The sequence below is a fragment of the Myxine glutinosa genome, chromosome 10 (genome assembly GCF_964187855.1).
Source record: "Myxine glutinosa chromosome 10, kmMyxGlut1.1, whole genome shotgun sequence".
Taxonomy (NCBI): Eukaryota; Metazoa; Chordata; class Myxini; order Myxiniformes; family Myxinidae; genus Myxine; species Myxine glutinosa.
Genome location: NC_136270.1, coordinates 30,220,283 through 30,244,427, shown reverse-complemented (window position 1 = coordinate 30,244,427; position 24,145 = coordinate 30,220,283). Strand labels below are relative to the sequence as shown.

General features: G+C 44.9%; 1 protein-coding gene across 2 annotated transcripts; it reads left to right on the top strand.

The window, feature by feature from the left end:
- Nucleotides 1-453: 453 nt before the first annotated feature.
- On the top strand, nt 454-23,283 carry POLR3H (RNA polymerase III subunit H). 2 transcript variants are annotated; one of them, XM_068127360.2, is made up of 6 exons: nt 454-630; nt 2,320-2,416; nt 2,524-2,610; nt 5,689-5,752; nt 8,627-8,876; nt 21,289-23,283. In XM_068127360.2, the coding sequence occupies exons 1-6, from the start codon at nt 520-522 to the stop codon at nt 21,337-21,339; spliced, it is 660 nt and encodes a 219-aa protein (XP_067983461.1). In that variant the 5' UTR covers nt 454-519; the 3' UTR covers nt 21,340-23,283. The 2 variants fall into 2 exon arrangements, with proteins under 2 accessions (XP_067983461.1, XP_067983463.1); XM_068127362.2 differs by having other exon boundaries at nt 482-630; nt 2,313-2,416.
- Nucleotides 23,284-24,145: the final 862 nt, after the last annotated feature.

Sequence of the window (24,145 nt, the reverse complement as noted above, 5' to 3'; positions counted from 1 at the left end):
TGATTGTTGTAAAGTTTACAGGACGAATTGTTCGGGACCGACAACACTAACCTCGATTCCGTATCTGATGATGTTATTAAAGAAGAAAAAGAAGATTTTCTGATGAAGAGGAAACCTATGTCGGCCTTTCAAACAACAAACCACGATCTACAATTTAGAAGAGAAACGAACGTTTTTTCACATTACCTTTGAACTTGTTTGAAATAACTTTGCTAAATAGTTTTCTCTCCTTGAATTTGAAACAATTTGCGTACATGCATTGAGTGACAAAACTAACGATGCAAAGGCGGTGTATGTGTTTCCGTCGTTGGTTAATCGGCTTCCATTACATACGCGCAGTTGCACTATTAAGTGTGAACAGAGTTGCAGTTGAGAATGTAAAGTGAACCCAATTTTACGTGTGGAAAGGGAACTTTTTTGCGTGTGGTAAAGAGTGGGGTTGATGGGGATCCCAGGAGAATAGCTATAGCCGTGACGTCATTATAGCTTCTCGGCGGTAGGGGTAGAACACGTGCGGAGATGTTTGTGCTTGTGGCGATGACGGACACTGTCCGAATCCCCCCGTGGAACTTCGAGCGCATATTGGACGATGCCGTGGTGGAGGAACTCAACAAGAAACTCGCCAACAAGGTCCGAGTACACGGGGAGGGACGGAGCTTGGTTTCTGCAGGGGCGAGTGGTGTGACGTGCCGACGTGAGCGGTGTGACGTGCCGACGTGAGCGGTGTGACGTGCGCCGTGTGACGTGCCAACGTGGTGTGGGGTCTAGTTTAAATGCCTTTACTTTACCTTCCCTCTATGTTGTATGAGGGTATTTGGGGACAGGGGTAAAGGGAAGCTCATTAGTAACATTCGAATATCATGCCAAGCCCAATCCGACTGTATTCAATACATGTTGAACAGTGGGCATCCTTTGAAAGACTCCTTGGACTTCGTGTGTAAATCATGTTATCATGCTCAGGATGTGTAGTAGTAGTAGTAGTAGTAGAAGTAGTAGTAGTACGAGGACGAGTAGTAGTACTAGTAGTAGTACGAGGAGGACGAGTAATAGTAGTAGTAGTAGTAGTAGTAGTAGTAGTAGTAGTAGTAGTAGTAGTATGAGAAGGAGGAGTAGTAGGAGGAGCAGGAGGAAGGGTAGTAGTAGTAGGAGGAGCAGGAGGAGGGGTAGTAGGAGTGGAGGAGTAGTACAAGGAGGAGGAGGAAGCGAAGGAGTAGGAAAAGTAGTACGAGGAGTAGTCATGGTAGTAGTAGTAGTAGTAGTAGTAGTAGTAGTACGAGGAGGAGTAGTAGTCCGAGGAGGAGGAGGAGGAGTAGTAGTACAAGGAGGAGGAGTACTACTACTACTACTAGTAGGAGGAGGAGGAGGAGGAGGAGTACAAGTGCTACCACTATAACAGCCCCAAATATTCCCACCTTTTCTGGGGTCGGCCAGTGAAAGACTTTGCATCAAAAACTTTCTCGAATTGCATGGCCGTGGTCTGACATTCAAATGAAGCCAAATTGTTCTTTCTACAGTGAATAGTGGAGTCGTCGCCAGCTACTCTCTGCTGAAAGACCCTCCTCTTAGTCTTAGATCCTTCAACTAATGCTAGCAGGCATGATATCCAGTTTATTATCGATTCGAGGAACGCCATACTTTGTGATGCGTCACCCTGCCTGCGAAGCACCAATCCGACAGTTTATATTCGGGTCAGGAATCGAGCCCAGACTACCTCTCGACACCGTCTTGTTGGACTATGTAAACCATCACATTGTATAATCTTGCAAACTCCCTACCTTTAGGTTGGTGCTCTCACTATGTTTACTGACGAGGTATACTTGCACACCATCGCAAATCCCCACGCTTCACACCCAAACAAAGTTGAAAGATAGCAAAACATTCCACCAGGATTGACCAAATATCACATTTTGAGTTTTATTTTTTTTCCTCCTTTTGACCCCTGTGACCCTAAATCCCCACCCCTTGGGGCATGAACCGGGGGTCAATTCCAAACAATCGTTACATATTTCATGCGGCCCACCCAATGTTGATTGCATATACAAAGTTTCATTAAAAAAACATTTAAAAAAATGTGTCCGTAATTGCATTCCTTGGTTTTTGGGTCCACCCAGGGGCGGCCCAATAATAATATGGCTCTTGCACCTTCTTGCCATGTGGTGATCATAATTCATAACTACCAGGTTTGGTGACTTTATACACAACCGTTTCAGAGGATATAGCCGGACGGACGGACAGACAGTTGGTGCCGATTTTTACAATGGACTTGTATGTGTTGGATAAAATAATGTTTCTGATTTTGTTGTTGTGCCAAGGGTGCAGGTTGTATACAATGTTGGCCTCTGCATCTGCCTGTTTGATTTGAACAAGATGGAGGATTCCTACGTGTTTCCTGGAGATGGAGCTTCACATACCAAAGGTATTCTTTCTTTCTCACATCTTGAACAAACTAATAGGCTAAGACCACCATGGCCCAACAATTCTGACTGAATTTAATTCAGTGGTTTGACCAAAGCTGTTTTACAGTCCATTTCACGTACGTGGTGTTTCGGCCATTCCTGGACGAGATCGTTGTTGGAAAGATCCGAAGTTGTGGCCCAGAGGGCGTGCAAGGTTGGTCCGCTGCTCGACCGACCGGTGACAGTTTCGCGCACATTTCCTTTTCCTCGCTCTTCCATAGGCCAAAGCTCCGAGCACAATTCTTTTTATGGCTATTACTCCAGTATTGTTTACTCCGGTATTATTCTCAAGTGAGCTGATATACAAGAAAATCCAACATTGGAGGACACCATTAGGCCCAATAAGACCGAATTGACCAATTTTTTGTCTTGCTGATGATTTAAAATTCTAGTTTGGTTTAAGAATGCACTGGAAGGATACAACAAAGGGTGGAAAGTTGGAAACTGAAAATAATTCTGTGTCTTGGAAAATGTGCATAGGTAACAGACTGCGAAGTACATTTGAAGATTAGAAAATATCAGTTTGGTGTGGACTATCCACAATTGTCCCCACGCTTTTTGTCCCCCGTCGCACCGCGGAGCGAAAGGGGGACTATGGTTTTCCCCTCCGTCCGTGTGTGCGTCCGTCCGTGCGTCTGTCCGTCCATCCATCTGTGCGGGTGGGCGTGCGTGCATGCGTGCATAAGCGAAGGACCAAATTCTAATTTGGTGTGTGGGTGCAACCCACGTCAAAATCCAAGATGGCCGCCACAATATATATGTCTGAACCTTGTGAGCGAAATATCTTGAAAAATAAGCGAAGTACCAACTTCTAATCGGGTGTGTGGGTGTATATAGGCACAAGGAAGAACGCTATTGAAAATTGGGTCGCCACGTCAAAATCCAAGATGGTCGCCACCATATGTATATGTCTGAACCTTGTGAGCGAAATATCTTGAAAAATAAATGAACTACTAACTTCTAATCTGGTGTGTGAGTGTATCTAAGCATAAGGGAGAACTCTATTGAAAATTTGGTCGCCACGTCAAAATCCAAGATGGCCGCCTTGCGTCTTCCACTTTGTCAACTCGCATCACTTCACCGACGGGGGACCGAGGCGTAACGCTTGTTGAAATAAACGGGGGATATTGTAATCCGGTCCGTCTGTCACACTGTCTCGTTCTATATACAGGGTGATTGAAAAGTAACTCCCTATTTTAAAATACTTATAATTTATTTCTTAACTATAATTTTTACAAGAAATGGATATAAGAAGAAAGCGTATAGCATGAAGTTTTATTTAAAATTCGATATGGGCACCAGAATTCGCCAACAGCTTCTCAAGCCACCCGGGAACCGCGTCAACTGATTTCACCAGGAACTCTTGTGGGATGGAAGACATAACTTCTCGTATTCGCCCTTCAAGTTCTTCCAAAGTCGTTGGTTTGGTACAGTAGACTTGCTCTTTTACCCAACCCCAAAGAAAAAAGTCACATGGTGTTAAGTCAGGGCTCCTGGCTGGCCACTCATACGGACCACGACGACCCATCCATCTCCCAGGGAAGTGGGCATTCAGCCATTCATGAACAACAATAGCAAAATGTGGAGGAACGCCATCTTGCATGAAAATCAAATCTTCAACATTCTCCGAAGCACTGATAATTGGCCAGATTTCGTCTTGCAGCATGGTGAGGTACCTTTTGGCATTCATGGTATCGCGAAGAATGAAGGGACCTACAATCCTTTCCGAAGTCATTCCACACCACACCGTTACCTTGGGCCGATATTGCGTTTTTTCAGAAATAACACGAGGATCTTCTCCTGCCCAGTAATAGCAGTTGTGACGGTTCACAAACTCACCGATGTGAAATACCGCTTCATCAGACCAGAGGATATTTTTAAAGAGATCAGACCAATCTTCATACCAAGCCAGCATCACCTCCCCAAACTCCATGCGAATGTCGCAGTCTTCAGCAGAGAGTGCTTGACAGTAGTGCGGCTTCCAAGCATGCCATTTAAGCTCCTTTTTGAGCACAGTTCGTAGTGTGAAAGGAGAGCCCACTTTCCCTTGCTGCTTGTCGAATTGACTTTCTTGGGTTATGTGTAAACATTTCTTGAACTGCTTGCACTGTCTCCGGGTCACTGGACTTGGAAGGGCGACCGCTTCTTCGAGTATCAGATACAGATCCTGTAGCCATGAGTTTTGCATGACAATTCTTGATCGTCTTTGCCTCAACTTGAGCATGTGCTCCTTTAATGGTCCTCTACCATCTTTGCACTTGAACAACGGATTTCCAAACTTCGTAACGTGCCGCTAGCTGGGCACGCTCGCTCCTGCAGGGTAAGACGTCCAGCCATGTTTGTAGGGCTTCCGAATTTCAAACAAAAAATAATCTGAAAAAAAACCAACACAAATTACATTCTCATACATTAAGGAACAAACACTAAAAATTTGAGAAAAATATTACAATAAATAAATAATTTCTAAATATTTTAAAATAGGGAGTTACTTTTCAATCACCCTGTAGTTTGGCAGAAATTCACCAAGCTTGGTAGTTATGATCGCCGCATGACACGAAGGTGCAGGAGCAGGGTCATTTTTGGCCACGCCCCCCAGGACACATTTTAAAACATTTTAAATGAAACTTTCTTTATGCAATCGACATTGGGAGCCGCATTAAATATGGAACTTTTTTTGTATTTTCTCCCAGGTTCATTCACCAGCAGGTGGGGACTTCGGGTCACTGGGGGGAAAAAAATTTTAACTCGAAATTTGATATTACGTCATTCCTGGTGGAACTTTTTGTCTTTTATCAACTTTGCTTTTGGTGGGAAGTGGGGGGTGGGGGGGGGGGGGGAGTTTGCGATGATGTGCATTAGACTTCTCTATAGTTTCCTTTATTTTATGAGCAATCTTATGGCTTTTAATAATGTTCTCAGACTCGTGATGGTTGATTTTCATTAGGAACTATGAGTAAATGAATTGGATGGACACGAGTAGACGATGGCCAAATTGGCGCAGTATAATTATGGGATTTGAATTTGGGATCCCTGCAGGATGAGCTACCTGCTCAAGACCTCTGATGCCAACCTGTTGTGTTTTTAGTTGTGAATAGGCAAACAAGATGTGAATGCCAAATGTTGAATGAAACATGTGAAACCAAACCAATTAACGATTTGAAACCGAGTGAATGCCAAACAAGCCAACCCACATTGTAGTAACATCTTTATTTTGTGTATTTTTGTTCCACAGTGTCTTTGGGCTTTTTTGATGATATAATCATTCCTCCTGAATCGCTTCAGCAGCCTTCAAAGTTGTATCCTTTCAAAGATTTATCATTCTAATCAAGTATTATACCAAGACAATTAATTGGTTTGAGTTTATCTACAATATAAAAGTGCATTATTATTATTATTATTATTATTATTATTATTTTTGTTTATATATTTACCCTCGCCTGGGGAGAGGGTATTGCATTTGAGTCCGTTTGTTTGTTTGTCTGTTTGTCCGCACAGAATAAATATGATTTTCACTGCAATCGTTGGTTCGATTGACAGGAAATTTTCACCATAGGTGCAACTCCACCTTTAATTATAATCATGACGTCATAGGTCACGTGGTTCGGCCGCCATCTTAGAAAAACCGAAAAACTTTGCACCTCTATAGTCTATATCTCCGAAAGCGCTGAATAGAAAAAATTGAGACATGGCTCATTGTAAAGAACTCTCCATGGGGAATAAAATGTGTTAATGATGATGTCATAGATGCCTCCATTATCATGTCATATTTCGACAAGTACAAAACTTCATCCTATCAAGATGACATTTCTTGAGCGCCATGTCGGCATAAACTAGTGGAGAAAAAATAATAATGACGTCATCGATCACGTGGTTCAGCCGCCATTTTGGAAAAACCGAAAAAAATTGCACCTCTATATCTCCGAAAGTGTTGAATAGAAAAAATTGAGACATGGCTCATTGTAAAGAACTCTCCATGGGGAATAAAATATGTTAATGATGATGTCATTGGTGCCTCCATTATGACGTCATAATTCGACAAGTACAAAACTTCATCTGATTAAGATGAAATTTCTTGAGCATAATGTAGGAATAAATTAGTTTAGGAAAAAAATAATGATGTCATCGGTCACGTGGTTCGGCCGCCATATTTGTTTTAACACAAAAGCCTTAAAAACCACTGAAAATACATCCTGGCAAGGGTTTGCAATCTCTGATTGCACTTTTTCTTGTTATATATGCTTTAAAAACTAAACAAAATGACTGAATATTTGGAGTAAGGGGTTCAAGGTGGGGGGAGACCCCAATTCTCTCGCTGTAAATGCGTATTGTACAATGTCTCCGGTGTATCCGGTATTCCAAATCATATTATTTTTACAGAAAAAGTTTAAACAACTTGACAACATGCATTACAGTGATGTTGAAATCTGAATGAGAATAATTCAAAGTTTTCAAAATGTTTCATTTCACTCATTTTAATTGGAGGTTTAAACCAAAGCATCCAACACGGAGCTTCGCAGTGAAGAGGAAGTGATTTCTGCTCATGCCAAATAGAAGCAGCAAGGATGGTTGATGAAGGTGATTGTTGATGACTTCCAAGCAAAAAGAAGATGACCTTGGGAAAATTATAGGGTAAATTGAGCAGAATGTTTGTGAAGTGCAACATGTTGTCTTTTGACGAAAACTGTCACGCTTTTTTCAGTCCTTCATCGAAAACTGTCAGCAGAGCGACGGATAAAAAAAACCTAGTCATGGATAAATGTCAAAACTTTTACTTGCAGAAGAAAGGAACTCATGGAAAGACAGACGAGCAAATTTAAAGAACAAGAGCAGGTAAAACCTAGTATGTACAGCAATGAGGCTTCTGGAAACGAGTGTAGCCGTGTAGCCACGACAGCACATAATGTTGCAAATAACTGAAAATGAGAATGATATGTGTGATATTGCAGGGGTAAGCGCGAGTCGTTTGTTGACCACTTGGTACCCAATTTCCCCACGTGTGGCGCTAGTAATCCTTCTGTAAAGATGGCTGCCCCACTCCAAGATTGCACCATTATGGAGCAGTGAGGAGTTACCAGTTTTTATGCGAGGTGAAGGTGTCAAATCTTGGGAGAATGACTGCACAACATGGTATGAACAGTATTTCATGGTAAAATGTGCAGCAATGCTGCGAATAATTAAAAAAACATGGCGGATGGGTGTATGCTATCACGTTGGACTTGTCTGTCTCGCCTGTGCTTTTAGAAACTATTCACACCATTCCTACACATTTTTCCATGACTTGAAGTTCGTACCACATTGTGCATTTTCCCGTCCAACACGTTCAACTCCATTAATAATAACACAAATAGTGGGGCTATTTGTAACTGGTCTTTAATTTTGGTTTGCTTTACAATGTGCAAGCACCAAGAGATTTTAAAAACAATTATGTTCACTCCTGATTGTACAAAATTCCCAACAAAATCCAGTATTAAATTTGTAATTAGTGTCCAAACCATCCTTAACAATGTTATGGAACATCGGCCGAGGCCCTCACTTCTTCACCTCTATTCGCTTTTAAATCTGTTTTTCCAGAAGCTCTAACGGTTGACACAAAACTTTTAACATAGGAGCACCTACCCATGGGGAATTTTTAAACAAAGTTTCGATTGCATGATGATTGCATGAAAAATGCTGCCGACGTCCAAAAAGTCTGTTTTCTGTAGGAATGAGTTGCAGGGTGTTTCACGCATCAGGAGTAAATGACCTCGTTTCGCTCAGCCTCGGTCGATCTATGTACCATTCTCTAAAGAATGTCGCATAGTTTGAGACCGTCACCAAGTAAAAACCTGATGACTCATGAGAATGACATGATGAGCTGGGAATGGAGAGTCACAGGCACAGAGATCACAAGGTGCCGGTTCATGCCTGGCGTCTTCACACCTAGAACTGAATTAATCTTCCACTAGGCCCAGTTTTGTGCTCAAGAGGTACAATAATGCTGCTATATGTTGTTATGCGTATTGAGTAAGTGATTGAAAAGCAGGAGTTAATGGGCCTGGGCAGATGCAGTTCAGCTGTAAATGTAGGATGACTGTCAAAAATAATTTTAGAGTTTCTTTATCTCTGAAACTTTTGTTTGAATCGTATTGTTTTGTGTTTTTTGGCTTGTGGTCCTGACCTTTTAATGTCAGTGATGAAACAGAACAGGTATGGGCCTGGGAGTATGAGACCGATGATGGCACGCATGACCTTTTCATGGACATCGGGGAAGATATTCGTTTCCGGGTCATTGATGAAACCTTCGTCGACACTACCCCGACCGGTCCCTCGAATGCAGTTGAACCTGCTTCACCATCAGGAAGCGGAACTGTAACTGTTTCAGGGACAGAGAGTGCTGTGCAGGAAGAGTTACAAAAGAAGCAAGCTCCATATACACTGACGGTGTGTACTGTGAGGGGTTGTTTTCATTTCGAAAATGTATTTGAAAAGTTTGCAATCCTGGCCTTTTATGGTAGGAAATTTTTCATCCCTCTCAGCTGCCTAAGCTAGCCCACTATATATAATACATTACAAGGTAGTGCAGAGAAATGCGTTAAAAAAAAAAAGAACGTAACCTTTTTTTGCTGGAAGCCGATTGCTCTTGCTATTTCATTATTATCACAAGCAGCGAAACCATTTTTATGGATGTCTTAATTCCCACACTTCTATGATGTCTAGATGTGTACGCGATTAGAGATGGTCACACATTTTCGGGGCTCCTGTGAAAGGGTGAGGATTTGATGTGTACGCATTATGTAGGTACATACACAATTTGTGGATGGTGGCAAATGAGTGTGGGTATACGACTCTTGGGCTCCTGCGAGTGAGTGGTTTCCGGGATTTTCAAGAATTATCTACAAAATGGACAGATACGGTCTGACCGCCTGGGGATACCGACGAGGGCTTAGGTCATGTCCGAGGAACCCACTCCCATCAGGTGGCACTACATTTACAGAGAAAGAGTTGGAGTCCTCCCCCCCACTCTGAACCCCTCAGGCTACAAATATTTTACCCCATAATACCTTTCTGTGCACATGCTAAGTATAATCACCAGTTTTCAACTCATTCCGTCCATCGGTTCAGGAGTGCATATAATTCAAACAAACTTCATTCAAAAATGGCCTCTAAAGGTGTTTTTTTTTTTTTTTTACACAGACACCTCTCAGATTATATATGTACTAGTCAAAAGCCCATCAAAAATGAATGTTTGGAACGGTTTATTCGACGGTGCAGCCTCGTGAGCGTGTCAGTCTGAAGCCTCGGCCTAGTGTCAGGTGTGCTTATAATCTTCTTTATTTATTAGACATCCTACGGATGTAAATGAGCACTCATTTTACTCGTCGCTCATTGCACATCATGTGCAGCGAATTTCACCTCCCTGCACCTTGTATTTATTGTTATTTAAAAAATAAAACGCTTCTGTACACCGTCATTGAGGCTCGGTTTACAAGCCACCATCTACAATTCCAATGTAAGAGAAATAATTACTCTTTTATGGAAAATATTTTCGAGTTTGTTTTATCCTCAAAAATAGACCCTAGTGAACGCACATTCGTGTTAAAAGGTTGGCCTTTAAAACCTACCCTTATGAAGGGGACGGCCATATGTACAAACACACAAATTGACGTGTTTTCTATGGTGTGTGTGTGTGTGTGTGTGTGTGTGTGTGTGTGTGTGTGTGTGTGTGTGTGTGTGTGTGTGTGTGTGTGTGTGTGTGTGTGTGTGTGTGTGTTTTGAGGTTTTGAGATTGTACATATGACATCATTAAAGGTTAAAGGTTTGCCCCCCATAGTTAGTCCACAAGCAACACGTAGGCCCATTAGAATTAGTTATGTCATAGTATGTGTAAGAGTAGGCCATTTCCCTAGTGACATCTGTGTTGTGTAAAGAATTAAGCTTAGGTCCTTTTCATTTTGCGGCCACCCTTCAATTACATCTTGGGCAAACTCGATCCCGCGCCTCATTTGGCATCCCTCAATTTGTTACGCTTTGGGCTACCCGCAGCAGTTTGTTCCGCTTTGGCTGCCAGCAGCATTAGCTGCCTTTTGCTCGCTCGAACTACCCAAGTGACACGAGGTAGGCCTGAAAAGAGGGAGGAGCGCGAGGGTCGAGGTGTGGCCGTGTCAAGCAGCGCGTCAGAGGCGGTGACGTTAAGGGCAACAGCCAACCAGGACTCGGTGGGCATGGCATGATAGGGCGTGGCACAGAGCGTCTAGTAAGTTTGAGAGGGTTCGCTGGGCAAGGCTATATAAGCCAGCGCACAAAGCCCTTGAACAGGACTTTTCGGCATGAGAGATGAGAAGGGAGAGGCGCTTACGAAGAACTTTATGAGAACCGAGCGAACTGGTATTGAGAGAACTGATCCGGAGCACTCGTGTGGGAGCAGCACTGAGAGGACCGGCGTGCACATGACAGTTCGAGGCATTGATTGAGCAGCGCATTGAGAAGCGCGTATTGATCTGTCCGTTTATTACGTACGCAGCCCCGTGAGTGTAACCGCCAAAGCCAGCCCTACCCGTCGCCCTGTGATAATCCTGTGCGCGCCAAACGACGCGTGGAGAGCTCCTGGCCGCTGCGTTCTTCTACTTCGCGGTGCGATTTGGGCACCGGAGAGCGAGCTGCCTGGACGCCATCCCTGGACCATCGACCTGTTCATCTGAAATCCTGTGTGAGTGTGTCTGAGTGCGACGGGTCCGTTTGTCCAGGGATAAGTTAAGACTGTTTAAGGCATTACTGTGTATTCTTCTTCTTATTATTGTACAAAGTGTAAATAAATCTGTTTTTCCTTTTCTTCCCATATTCGACCGTTTCAGTCATTTCCTCCATTGGGTAAGCGTGGCACGATTACGGACCGCTTGGATCGGGTTTAGTCCTTGCTAAAGGCTCGGGTCATGGATTCGCTACCGCTCAGCATTTCCACCAATACCCGTGATTCGGGCGGGGCTTATTTCCTCGTTTCTGGGCGGCGCGAGTACTTAGGTATTAGTGATTAGTCCTACGACCCTACTTCGCGCTGTCCAGGAGTGACGTCATAGGTCCCGGGTCCCGTCGGCTAGTAAAAGACAAGGGGACTAATGCCCCCTTGGTAAAGGGGAAAGGCCGGCGCTGAGAGCCGCAACAATATATATATATATATATACAATATATTGTTGTGGATATGAGAATGTTTTTTTGTTGTTGTTGTTGTTGTGTAAATTGTTGTAAAATATCGCCCTCCTTGCTCCAGTTATGTATAAAGGTCAAAGTGCGTCCCGTAATTAGTTCATAAACACCACACGTTAGCCAATCATAGATTTCCCCCCTTGTTGACAGTTATATCCTTATTATGTGTATTAGGGTAAGGCCTTGTCTTCCATTAACTTAATACTCCATTGCACCGAATTCAAATAGATAGATCCCCTTTCATTCCCATTCCCAAAACTTCTACTGCCAACTGCAATTGCCGCCATTACGGCGTGGTCAGCTCGGGGAAGAAGGGCGTGCCCGCCCATCGTCATCAAGGGTGGAGTCAGAGGGCCTGTGCCCACCAATCAGGGCCGAAGCGAGCTCACCGATGGGTGTGTCCTGAAGGCCGGCGGCTTGATCGCCCGAGGCGTTATATAAGCGCGCGCGGACGCCGTTGCGCGAGAGAGAGAAAGAGAGAAGGTTCGAGAGAGAAGGTTCGAGGTCAATTAAAAGAGTTGCACGAGAAGTCAATTATAAGAGTTGTGCCAAAGCGAGGTGAATGACAAGAGTTGCGCAAAAGGTACCAAGACAGAGTTGTGCAAAAAGGGTCCAAGAAAGAGTTGCGCCAGAGAGGGCAGACGCGTCCTGAGGTGAGCCAGGGAAGCAGCTTTGGCTCCACCAGCAGCGTTGACTCCACCAGGCAGCTTCAACCCGTTACCCCGCGGGAACCAGATAGCGGTGGCATCGGTGGCCGTCGAGGTCCAGCCGACGTCCCGTGCGGGATCACCCCGAACCATATGCCCCAGCTGAACCTTCCCATTCCTCCTTCCAGCATCCATTCCTGCCATTCCATCCTTCTTGTGTACTTGAGTTTGTTTTGTTTGTCTTGTCCCAGGGTTAATTAAGCTTGTATAGTTAAGCTAGTATTTTCACTGTGTCACCTGCTTTTGCCATTTTCCCTGTATATAACCTTGACTGCTCCTTTTGCTTAGTGTGTGTAAATAATAAATCCTGTTATTCTTCTGTACGTCTTCTTCTTCCTCTTTACATTCGGTCGCTTTAGAGGTTTCCCCATTGAATATCTGTGGCGCGATTTTGGCCAACGTTCAGGAATCGGGTTAGTTGGGGTAACTGTTAGGGCCGCGGCGCCATCCGCTCGGCAAATCAACATCTTATCCGCGGTCCGTAACAATATATATATATATATTATTATTATTATTATTATTACCTCCGCCGAAGGTGGATGGAGGTTATGTTTCACCCCTGTCTGTCTGTCTGTGAACAAGATATCTCAAGATGTGGACGGATTCGGACGAAATTTGGCAGAGAGGTGGTGTAAGTGACAAGGACTAAATGATTAGATTTTGGTGAAGATCCGTATTCGGATCCGGCTAGTATAATTTTTTAAGTGATTCTTACAAGGACTAATATATTAGATTTTGGTGAAGATCTGAATATGGATTCGGATACGAGAATTATTTAATTTCTAAGTGATTCGTCACCATTGAGAGATCGAGCGAAAAGCGATATATAACATGATATTAAAAAAAGGTATGGACGAGTTATGAATAAACTTGGGGGATGAGTTTGTTCGGTGACGAGAACAAGCCGATTAGATTTTGGTTCAGGTCCGAATCCAAATCCGGCCTATCAGTGGGATACAAAACATAAATTGTTCTGCCTGTTGGGGGTATGCACTCTACCGAGTGTCGTTCTAGTTTGTGACTGGTTTTCTCAGATACCGCTAGGTCGGTGCACTTAAAACTTGACATCGTTGTTACAAGCCTTGAGATCGAGTGCATATCATCCAACGGAACTGATTGGTCCAATGGCATGGTGCCATCTTTGATATATGAACCATTTACTCAGACATTCATAACAGCCGAAACGATTGATACGAAATTTCACATACATCATCGATGAACGAAGTTGCGTCAAGTTTATGAAGTGACAATTGGGACTATAAAAGTTACTATGAAAAGTGACTATTGTTCGACATTGGGAAGTTTGTGGAATTTGAGGAAAACTGCTTCATAGAGATTACGATTTTAACACTTGTGACCATATTTTGTGAATGCTTCCTTGGCAACCAAAATGGCATGCAACGCTATTGAGATAATAATACCAATTTCACCAAGATAAAAAGCTCTCTTTAGGTGTCTAGTTATGTCGGTTTCAAAAATGCTAAATTTGAAGGTTTGTCGTTGGTCCGTCCTATCTATTCCATGTGTTACTGTTTTGACGCATTGATTTTAAAAAATGGTATTGGAGAACAACGCTTTTATTTTTTTTGACTCTGTTGTAATTATGAATTGTGACTTGAATTGAAAAAACTGGCAAATTATGTAACTTGGCACTGAAAATGCAAAAGGAACAGTTTAAGTTTTGTATCCCACTGATAGGCCGGATCTGGATTTGGACCTGAACCAAAATCTAATCGCATTGTTCTTTTCACCTCACCAACTCATCCACCGAGTTTTGTCATAATCCATCCACAACGTTTTGATATGTTGTGGTATATGTCATATTTGGCCCTGTCTCTCAATGGTGAAGAATCACTTAAAAATTCTCGAATCGGGAACTTCACCAAAATGTAATCATTTCGTGTTTGTCAAACACCCAACATGTCGACCAAGTTTCGTCCAAATCCGTCCATAACCTTTTGAGATATCCTGCACACAGACAGAGACACATAAATGGGTGAAAACATAATGTTACGTGGTCCCCTCGGTGAATACCTGGTCTCGGTGACCCCCGGACCGTGAGAGGAACTTCGCCAGAAAGTTATATTATATATGCGCTTTCGCCACGCAATCCATATGAATTCCACCCAAGAGACAACTGATGTTCAAGGATATATTTCAATGGTAATGATACCATACAATTTCAATGATACAACCACGGAGATTTTCCCCGAGCAATCAACAATAAACCACCATCAACAATTCCCAATCCACAATCAATTCCCTATGATTAAGCTGGCCATCTTATATGTGTGTGTCCCCGTGAGTACTCACGACCCCCTTTTGGTCTCGGTCCCGCACAATGTCTCTGGGCCCCTCCTGACCAAGATGATGGTCGGCGTCGCCGCACTCGGGCGGTTGAACGAACCCCAGGTGGACGTGTTTCCACCGGGCAGGTATCGTACCCGGCACCCCGGCTGCAGCCCCTCGTGGCCACTTGAAGCAGGTACGGGAAAGCAAGCCAAAAGCCCCACGCCGCTTGCAAGGCGTGTTAGGCCCCAACGGGCGACCCGTACGCGTCTTTTTAGACGGTGTCGCGAACGGTGCCAAACGCTGGGTCGGTGCACGGCCACACGACAGTTTGACGTCCACCGGGCAGGTATCCGTCCCGGTAACTCCTCTCGCCAGACGGGCTCGGGAACGCCGCTTTTCCACACGGCTCAATCAATCCCCCCTTTCGTCGGAGCGGGGCGAGGAAGAAGAAGCCTCGTCCTTTTTCTTCCTCGTGTCTTTTCCTCTTCCGTTTCCGGTCACTTCCGTTTCCGGACACTTTTCAGAAGGGCTCCTGACCCTCCAACCACAACAACCCTTAATCTATTACACATGGATAAGCAAAGACCTGAATGGTAATTCACATACATTCACATAAATATGTAACACTCCCCCCCTTCAAGAAAGAAAGTTTGAACCCAGCGAAAACTTTCTTTGCCGGCCAATTTGGAGAAACAAACCAGATAACTCAACCCCCCCACATTATCAGTTCCCCCCGGGCACAGTTATCACTTAAAAATAAAGCAACCAAAATTTCACCACAACCCCTCCAGATTACTCCCTCTGGACTAAGCACCAGCAACGACATTGTCCCTGCCAAATCAAACTCCATCTTATGACCCTCTGACTTTGACCGTCAGTTTCTTGTGAATGAAGGTTAAGGGGTTGATCAAAGATCCAAAGTTAAGCAACTCGATAGTACTTTTTCCGGGAGGCCAAGCCGAGTATTCACTACATGGATGCCTTTAGGAACGTGGAGTTCACGGTTAGTCTGTGCAGGAAAGTTCTCTACATGGGCGCCTTGAGGAACGTGGAGTTCACGGTTAGTCCGTGCATGAAAGTTCACTACACGGACGCCTTTAGGAACGGCGTTCACGGTTAATCCGTGTAGGAATATTGGCTCGGCGGCTCCGCCGCATTCAGTGCTTCAACTTCTCAGAACTTCCCTAATAATTAGGGTGGGACCACTTGTCCCTGTAGTCCCATGAATCGCGGTCTCCTTCTCGGCCACTACTTTGCCAATCCTTCCTTCGGGAGAGGCCGTAACTCAGGGAGCCTCCATAATAATATTGATTGCGGCCACCACCAAAACTACCGCCCAGTTGTCCTCTCCTGTAGACCTCTCGACGCCTACGAAATGCCTTCCCTACTGTTATGGTCCGACCCTCCAAATCCTTGCCATTCCAATTCTTCTCTGCCTCTCTGGCGTCTTTTGTGCTGGCAAACGTGACAAAGCCGAACCCTCTTGACTGTTGCGTTTCCCAGTCTCTTACCAACCGCACTTCCACCAGCGGCCCATATCTGTTGAAGACAGAGGTCAGAACTTCTTCCTCTGTTTTGAAGTTCAGTCCCCCTACAAATAACTTGGCACTTTTGTCGCCATCCCGAGCTGGTGTGGTGTTATTTTCCCTGCTGGGCTCTTTACCAACCCTCAGGTTACCATAAACTTGACCCCCGGCCAAATCATTCCCGATAACCACAGATACACCCTCGACAGGAAGCGTGGCTTGTAAACCGACGGTGACCGGTCCTGACACCAAATCGGACTCCAAATGGATGACATGAAGGGGAGCACTAACACCGCCCCCGATCCCCTGTAAACGAACACTATCCCCCGTTGCCGTCTCCTCGGACCATGGCAAAATGCCTTCAAGCATTAAAGATTGATGTGCCCCTGTGTCCCTCAATATCCTAACCGGTTTCCGGTTAGTCGAGGCTCCATCCCGTGACACAAACCCCTCTGAAATAAATGGTTGGTAACCCTTTTGATGGCGATTTCTCACAATGGCCATTGCATTTGGAGTCGTAATAGTCGGACTCCGCTCTGGGTCTTCCCTTTTCATGCGGTAACAACTGGACATCAAGTGTCCAGGTTTCTTGCAAAAAGCGCAAGTAGGCCCGGAGGAAAAACTCGTGGTCTGCCTCGGGCCCCCCGAACTATAAGTTTGTCTTGGGCCCGCATCCCTCTGATTTCGAAGTATCATAGTTGTCCCCATAATCATCTCGAGGCCGCCGCCATGTAAGGTCGTTCTCCGCACCGGGTGTTCCATAACTCCCCTGTTGAAGTCTAGGCGAGGAGTTAGGTTTGTGGACCCCTATTCGGTGGGTTAAGGCATAATCATCTGCCATGGTGGCTGCGTCCCACAACTTTGGTACTTTCTTTTCCTGCAGGTACACTTTGATGTCCTCGTGGACACACTGCTGGAATTCCTCCACCAGGATCAAGTCACGCAATGTTTCGAAGTCTTTCCCGACTCCTTTTGACTCGCACCACCGATCAAACATGTTTTCTTTCACTCTGGCAAACTCCACATGGGTCTCACTCTCCCTCTTCCTGGCATTCCTGAATTTTTGCCTGTAAGCTTCCGGAACCAACTCATAGGCTTTGAGGATGTGCTTCTTCAGTACCTCATAATCTGCACATTGGTCCATTGGTAGCGCCGAATAAATTTCCTGAGCTTTCCCCACCAGCACACTTTGCACGAGTATGGTCCAGGCCTCCTCCGGCCAGTTTAATTGTCGAGCCACTTTCTCAAAGTGTGGAAAAAATTTCGCGACTTCCTTTTCACTGAACGGTGGAACCAGCCTCACATGTCTGCCCACATCCCAGGTTTTCTGGTTAGGTGTCGACCCCGTCAGCAAGGGTGGTGCCTCTCCCCGTTCTCTCATTAACTCCAGCTCCTTGAATTTGATTTCTTGCTGAAGCTCCATGTCACGTTCCTTTAATTCCCTTTCCGCTTTTCTCTCCTCTGCTTCGAGGTCCCTTGCAGCTCTCCTCTCCTCTGCTTTTCTCCCTTCTAACCTTTCCTGGAGTTCTCGTTCCACTCTCCTTTCCTCTGCTTGTTTCTCTTCTCTCCTCGCTTCTGCTTTCCTTTCTTCTTCTGATCTTTCCTTTTCTGCTTTCCTTTCTTCTTCTGCTCTTTCCTTTTCTGCTTTCCTTTCTTCTTCTTTGATCCGTTCCTGGCTCCGTAATTGCAACTCCAGTTTCCGGAGCTCAACGTCTTCTGGTTCTTCGGGTAGCCACTCCCAGGCTAACTCGTCCCATGTTCCTAATCCCACCATAGATTGTATCACCGTGGCCTGCAACTCTGCCTTCCTCAAATTAGTTCGGACCTCCACGTTAAAATGTTTGGCCAATTTCAAGAGGTCCGACTTTAGTAACGCTCGGAACTGTGCCTCACTCGGTGTTACCGCAAAGTTCTGTGCCACAAACGCCATGGTGACTATCGTTAACACCTGTTAACCTTCACCCAAGACTTTACCCCAATTTCCCCAAAAATTTACCAATTAATACTTAATTAATAAATTTTAATTAATAAAAATATTATTTTATTATTTTATACAAATACACTTTTAGATCCCGGACGTAGACCCAATTGCGAATCGTAATTTGGACGAGCCCCCAAGTCTGTTACGTGGTCCCCTCGGTGAATACCTGGTCTCGGTGACCCCCGGACCGTGAGAGGAACTTCGCCAGAAAGTTATATTATATATGCGCTTTCGCCACGCAATCCATATGAATTCCACCCAAGAGACAACTGATGTTCAAGGATATATTTCAATGGTAATGATACCATACAATTTTAATGATACAACCACGGAGATTTTCCCCGAGCAATCAACAATAAACCACCATCAACAATTCCCAATCCACAATCAATTCCCTATGATTAAGCTGGCCATCTTATATGTGTGTGTCCCCGTGAGTACTCACGACCCCCTTTTGGTCTCGGTCCCGCACAATGTCTCTGGGCCCCTCCTGACCAAGATGATGGTCGGCGTCGCCGCACTCGGGCGGTTGAACGAACCCCGGGTAGACGTGTTTCCACCGGGCAGGTATCGTACCCGGCACCCCGGCTGCAGCCCCTCGTGGCCACGCGAAGCGGGTACGGGAAAGCAAGCCAAAAGCCCCACGCCGCTTGCAAGGCGTGTTAGGCCCCAACGGGCGACCCGTACGCGTCTTTTTAGACGGTGTCGCGAACGGTGCCAAACGCTGGGTCGGTGCACGGCCACACGACAGTTTGACGTCCACCGGGCAGGTATCCGTCCCGGTAACTCCTCTCGCCAGATGGGCTCGGGAACGCCGCTTTTCCACACGGCTCAATCAATCCCCCCTTTCGTCGGAGCGGGGCGAGGAAGAAGAAGCCTCGTCCTTTTTCTTCCTCGTGTCTTTTCCTCTTCCGTTTCCGGTCACTTCCGTTTCCGGACACTTTTCAGAAGGGCTCCTGACCCTCCAACCACAACAACCCTTAATCTATTACACATGGATAAGCAAAGACCTGAATGGTAATTCACATACATTCACATAAATATGTAACAATAACCACCGTCCACTTTTGGTGGGGGAGGTAAAAATACACCACATTAAACTTAAAAGGTGGAAACTGACCGATAGAAACTAAAATCTGGATTCAATTTGTAGAATGCTTTCAAAAATTAGAAAAAAGAAAACCGAGAATGGCACTCGTAGAGCACATGGTCTCGCCTCGCGCGTTCATTCTCAACAAAAATACTGTCGTGTCCCCTGGGGTTAAGACCCCAAGAGGACGAATGACCGAAACGAGCTTTAACTCCAAGGCGTATTTCAAACCTGGCGGGATTCTTTCTGGCATGCGCGGGAAGGTTTGAGGCCTTATCTGATCGGTCGGCCGATACGGGGTTTAATGACTCTGCCTACAAACACAAATACGGGACAAGCAAAATCCACAATACAAGGATGAAATGCAAAAATAAAGGATTTAATGAAAATCAATGCAAGAGTAATAAAAACGAAATAAATGGTGATGTAAAAAACTATTTCCTAAATTTAGATGTCTCCATTCAGACTCATATACAAACAAGGGGAAAGATTAAATAAAAATAAATGATGTTTCTGCCGGCCGGCACTTAACTCTGTCTCAACGAGGGGGCTTGGCATTCGTCACCTCCAAACCACCGCACGGGAAGTGCACTAACAAATGGTGCCGAAAACACCCAAGCGTGAACAAGCAGCCAACCGGCCCTTCCTCGCTTCTACCGCCACGTGACACGCGGCTCTCTCCTCCCCTGAAAAGCACCACAGTCAACAACACCCCCTCCTCCAACGTTGCAAAAACTCCACAATGCTCCAAAGGTTCTCTACACGAGCACGCACGAGAGGAGCGACCATCCACCACAAGACCAGGACCAAAAGACCGAGAGACAAAGATGGCGAGAGGCAGATTTTTCTTTTCAGCTCTCTAATGTTCCATGATGATGTCATACTATGTCCACTCCCCGAGTGCTACTCAATCATTCCATGGCTTCTTAACCAGTCACAAAGGCCGGGCGCGCGGCCTCGTTTTTACGAGTCGGGGGGGGGGGGGCGAGGGGGCAGAGTCCAATCGTCATTCGGGAATGTTCAGATAATGTCGGCGGTCGTGAGGCGGGATTTACATGCCGATCGGCAAATGCTGTTTCTGTCGGGAGTTAAATACACACTGGGGAGTTAAATCTTTAATCCCTACCTAATTAGCATAGGTCCACCCCTCTTATAGAACATAAACACATAAACATAAACACACATCACACATCAAACATAAACGATCTTGTTCTATACAGATTCCCTACTTAGTTACATCGAGATAGGTTATTCTTCTTTGCGACACTCGGAGCATGCTAATCTACACATTCTGAACTTTCTTAAGGTATTTCATGCCTACCCCCACAATCGTAACAATACCACTATTTCCTGCACACACTACTATTGTGGCCAACTTATATTACGGCCCATATACCCCTATCATCCCTGCACCCACCCTATTATGTCACATCGTTTCTTGGCATGGGTTATGAAAGTGCAATGTTTACATAGCCAATCGGAGGACACAAACTCACTTTGTGAGGGCACTGTGAACAAAAATCTCATGGCAACAGTCGTCACTTGTTCACTCATCACTCATCTCTGAGCTGTCCAGCGTGGGATCAAATCCATACCCAGTTATAAACCATCATCATTCTGGTGTTTCACAGGCAGGGTGATTCATGCCGTCCCTCGGATGGATGTTAAAGATCCCACGGTGTCCTTCGCAAAGAGTAGGCGACCTGTCGTTGGCACACGAACAAATTCCAAATTCTTGCTCTAACCTACAGGGGGCATGGCATCAGTGGCGAAACTGCACCCTTAGCAGATAATGCTATCCACAGCCATGTGCTACAAATAAAAAAGAGGACTAACGGTATAATGAAGGGAACTTGTGCAAACGATATGTGAAATATTTTTTCAAAGCAGCAAAGTTAACAAAAGCGTTTGGTTTCTTGCAAATAATAGAGAAAATTAATTTCATCAATTTAATTTTAGAAGGTGTATTTCGTTATGGGTCAGTTAGGTTAAGGCAATGAAGGAAAGTTTTATTTTTCAGCCAAGAAAGTTGATGTTTGGTTTCTATCATTCACAGGGATCCATCAGCGAGCCTGGCCTGGGATTACTGTCATGGTGGAACAGCTGATTGGTTGTCCAGGTGCCACAGTTTCAAAATCGACTGAAAGACTCGTTGCACTTCAGCCCCTTCTGCATTCCAAACACTGCAGCTTCAGATTGAATTTGTGGCTTCAAGCACCACACATTTGTTCTCCCCTTAGGTTGGATCATCAAGCTGTCTATTTAAGTTGGTGTATAGATAAGATGCTTATCTTTCTTACTGATCTCATTTGTATAAAAACAATGAATAAATACTTGTAAGCCTTTTTTGTGTGCAAGGTCAAGGGTCATGGAAGAGCTAGTACACTGAACGGATCAGGATACGACAGAACAAAATCAACGGTTGAGAGAGGGGGAAACACCAACAGCAGTGTTGAAGGACAAAATAGAGGGGGACTTGGACAAATAATGGATGTGGGGAGGAATATGTGGCAGGGAATGATGCACGTGGTGGACAAGATGGATACAGAAGCAAACTCTCAGGAAGAAAAAACTGAAAACTTGGAAGGAGGTGAGCTTGGGGGTGGTGGGGCTAATGGTGGGAGAAAATATCATGGTTTTGAGTGGGGGATAATATGAGATGGTGATGAACAGCTGTCTTGATGATTTGGAGGGGAGAATAAGATTGAAGAGAATGTGCAAGTTGGTTCCGCAAGTGGGGGGAAATAAGAGGAGCAACTGAGTGGAGTTGAGCAGTGATCCTGGATTTAGGTAGTTTCACTAAAGGGGGTTGATGGTGGACCACGTGCACGCTACAAACCATCTCCATCAGATCCCCTCGCATCTCCTTTCTCATGTAAAAAGTCACGTCTTTCAGGTGCTCATCGTAGCTTAGTCTTGCTTGGCCCAGGAACAATGTACTTTTCTATGCTATACCCTCTATAGTCTATATGACACCGAAGTCCTTACTCACATGTGGTGACCAAAAGTGTCCACATTATTCCAGATTATCAGACCATGCTCTACCACAGAGTGTCTGTGCAGCCGAAGCAGTTTCTTTATCTGTGCAGCCCAATCTCTGATAGTTTCATCCACATACTTGGTTGTATCAGCACAAGCACTGTCCAACTGAATTTATAATAGCCAATAATTAAAATAATAATAAAATTAAAACTAGAACGGCACTCGGTTCGTGTCGTGCGACATATTTTATGATTATAAAATAATAAAATATGTCGTGCACAGCACGATACTTGCAAAATCCCTAAAATAAGTTGTTGGCTTGTGATGAACTCAAAATTAATTGGGGGTTGAATTCAGTGACCAGATATGCAAATACTTTTAAAATTTCAAGTTAATCGGATGAAAATTGAGGATTTTAGAAATTTGGCCGATGTTGACCGCAAAAATTATTGGTGGTTGAATTCAGTGTCCATATATGCAAATCTTCTTCAAATTTCAAGTCAATCGGATGAAAATTGAGCATTTTAGAAATTACTATAATTCACCAAATGTCCGTCCGTCCGTTTGAAGGTACCGCAAAAACGGCTCAACCGATCGCAACGATATTTTGGGTGGGTATTCCTGGGACCCCCTGGAGTAAAATTGGCTATATTGTTTTTCCAAATTTTCCAGTTTTTCCAAACACGATGGAATAATATTTACCGATATGAACAGTGATGTGGCTTTTGTTGAAATTCTACAAATACTGTTTATTCTACGTACCAGGAGAGAGTAGATCGACTCCTGATGAACTCTTCCTATATAAACGTGCGGCTCCGAAGTAACATGGCAGCGTGTGCAAAGCGACTGAGAAACAGGTGTAGCGGCCGCTTCCGTGTTACAGATTCGGCGCGCACTCTTCACACATAAACGTGCGACTGAGAAAGCCGTGTAGCGGCCGCTTCCTTTTTGCAGAATTCAATCTTTTTTCAAAATGGGCGCCATGTACTGTTTAGATTTTGATGATTTGTGTGTGATATGATTCAACGGATGTTTATATGAATCGTTCAAAATAAAAAAAAGCCTTCAATTTCTGATATTTTGCCTTTTAATTTGGGCCTCCTAATTGAAGCCCCGCCCATAGGACGGATACCGTAGCTAGTTTTAGAAATTCGACAAAGTTGGTGACCTTTGACCTATGTTGATCTATTGACCTTTTGACCCCAAAAACAATAGGCTTCTTGCTTAGGACCAACTCTACCATTTGGTGAAGTTTTCGTGAAGATCGGTTGAAAATTGTGACCTGTAGGTGACAGACAGACAGACAGAATAACACACAAGACCAACCAATATACTTGAAAAATCTTCGATATTCGCAAGTAACAAACAGACAGACAGGGGTGAAAACATAACCTCCATCTACCTTTGGTGGCGAGGGTAACAATACAATTATGATTTGGAAACGCAATCTACATGAACCTTGCTCCTGAATCCAGAAGTGAACAGATGATAACGGTTCGCTGGTTTGATAATGTCAATACAATCATGATTTTGTAGCGGTTACCGCTAGATGTACATAATCGCCTTGCACCGGCCAGAACACGGCCAGACGCGCCTCTCCCGGGCATGCCCGGACTCACTGTTCCCGGGCACGCCCGAACCTCCCGGGCACGCCCGGTCTCGTTTTTCCCGGGCATGCCCGCTCTCGCCTTTCCAGGGCTCGCCCAGAGCGTCCGGGCATGCCCGCTATCGCCTTTCCAGGTCTCGCCCAGAGCGTCCGGGCATGCCCGCTATCGCCTTTCCAGGTCTCGCCCAGAGCGTCCGGGCATGCCCGCTATCGCCTTTCCAGTGCTCGCCCAGAGCGTCCGGGCATGCCCGCTATCGCCTTTTCAGGCTCGCCCAGAGCGTCCGGGCATGCCCGCTATCGCCTTTCCAGTGCTCGCCCAGAGCGC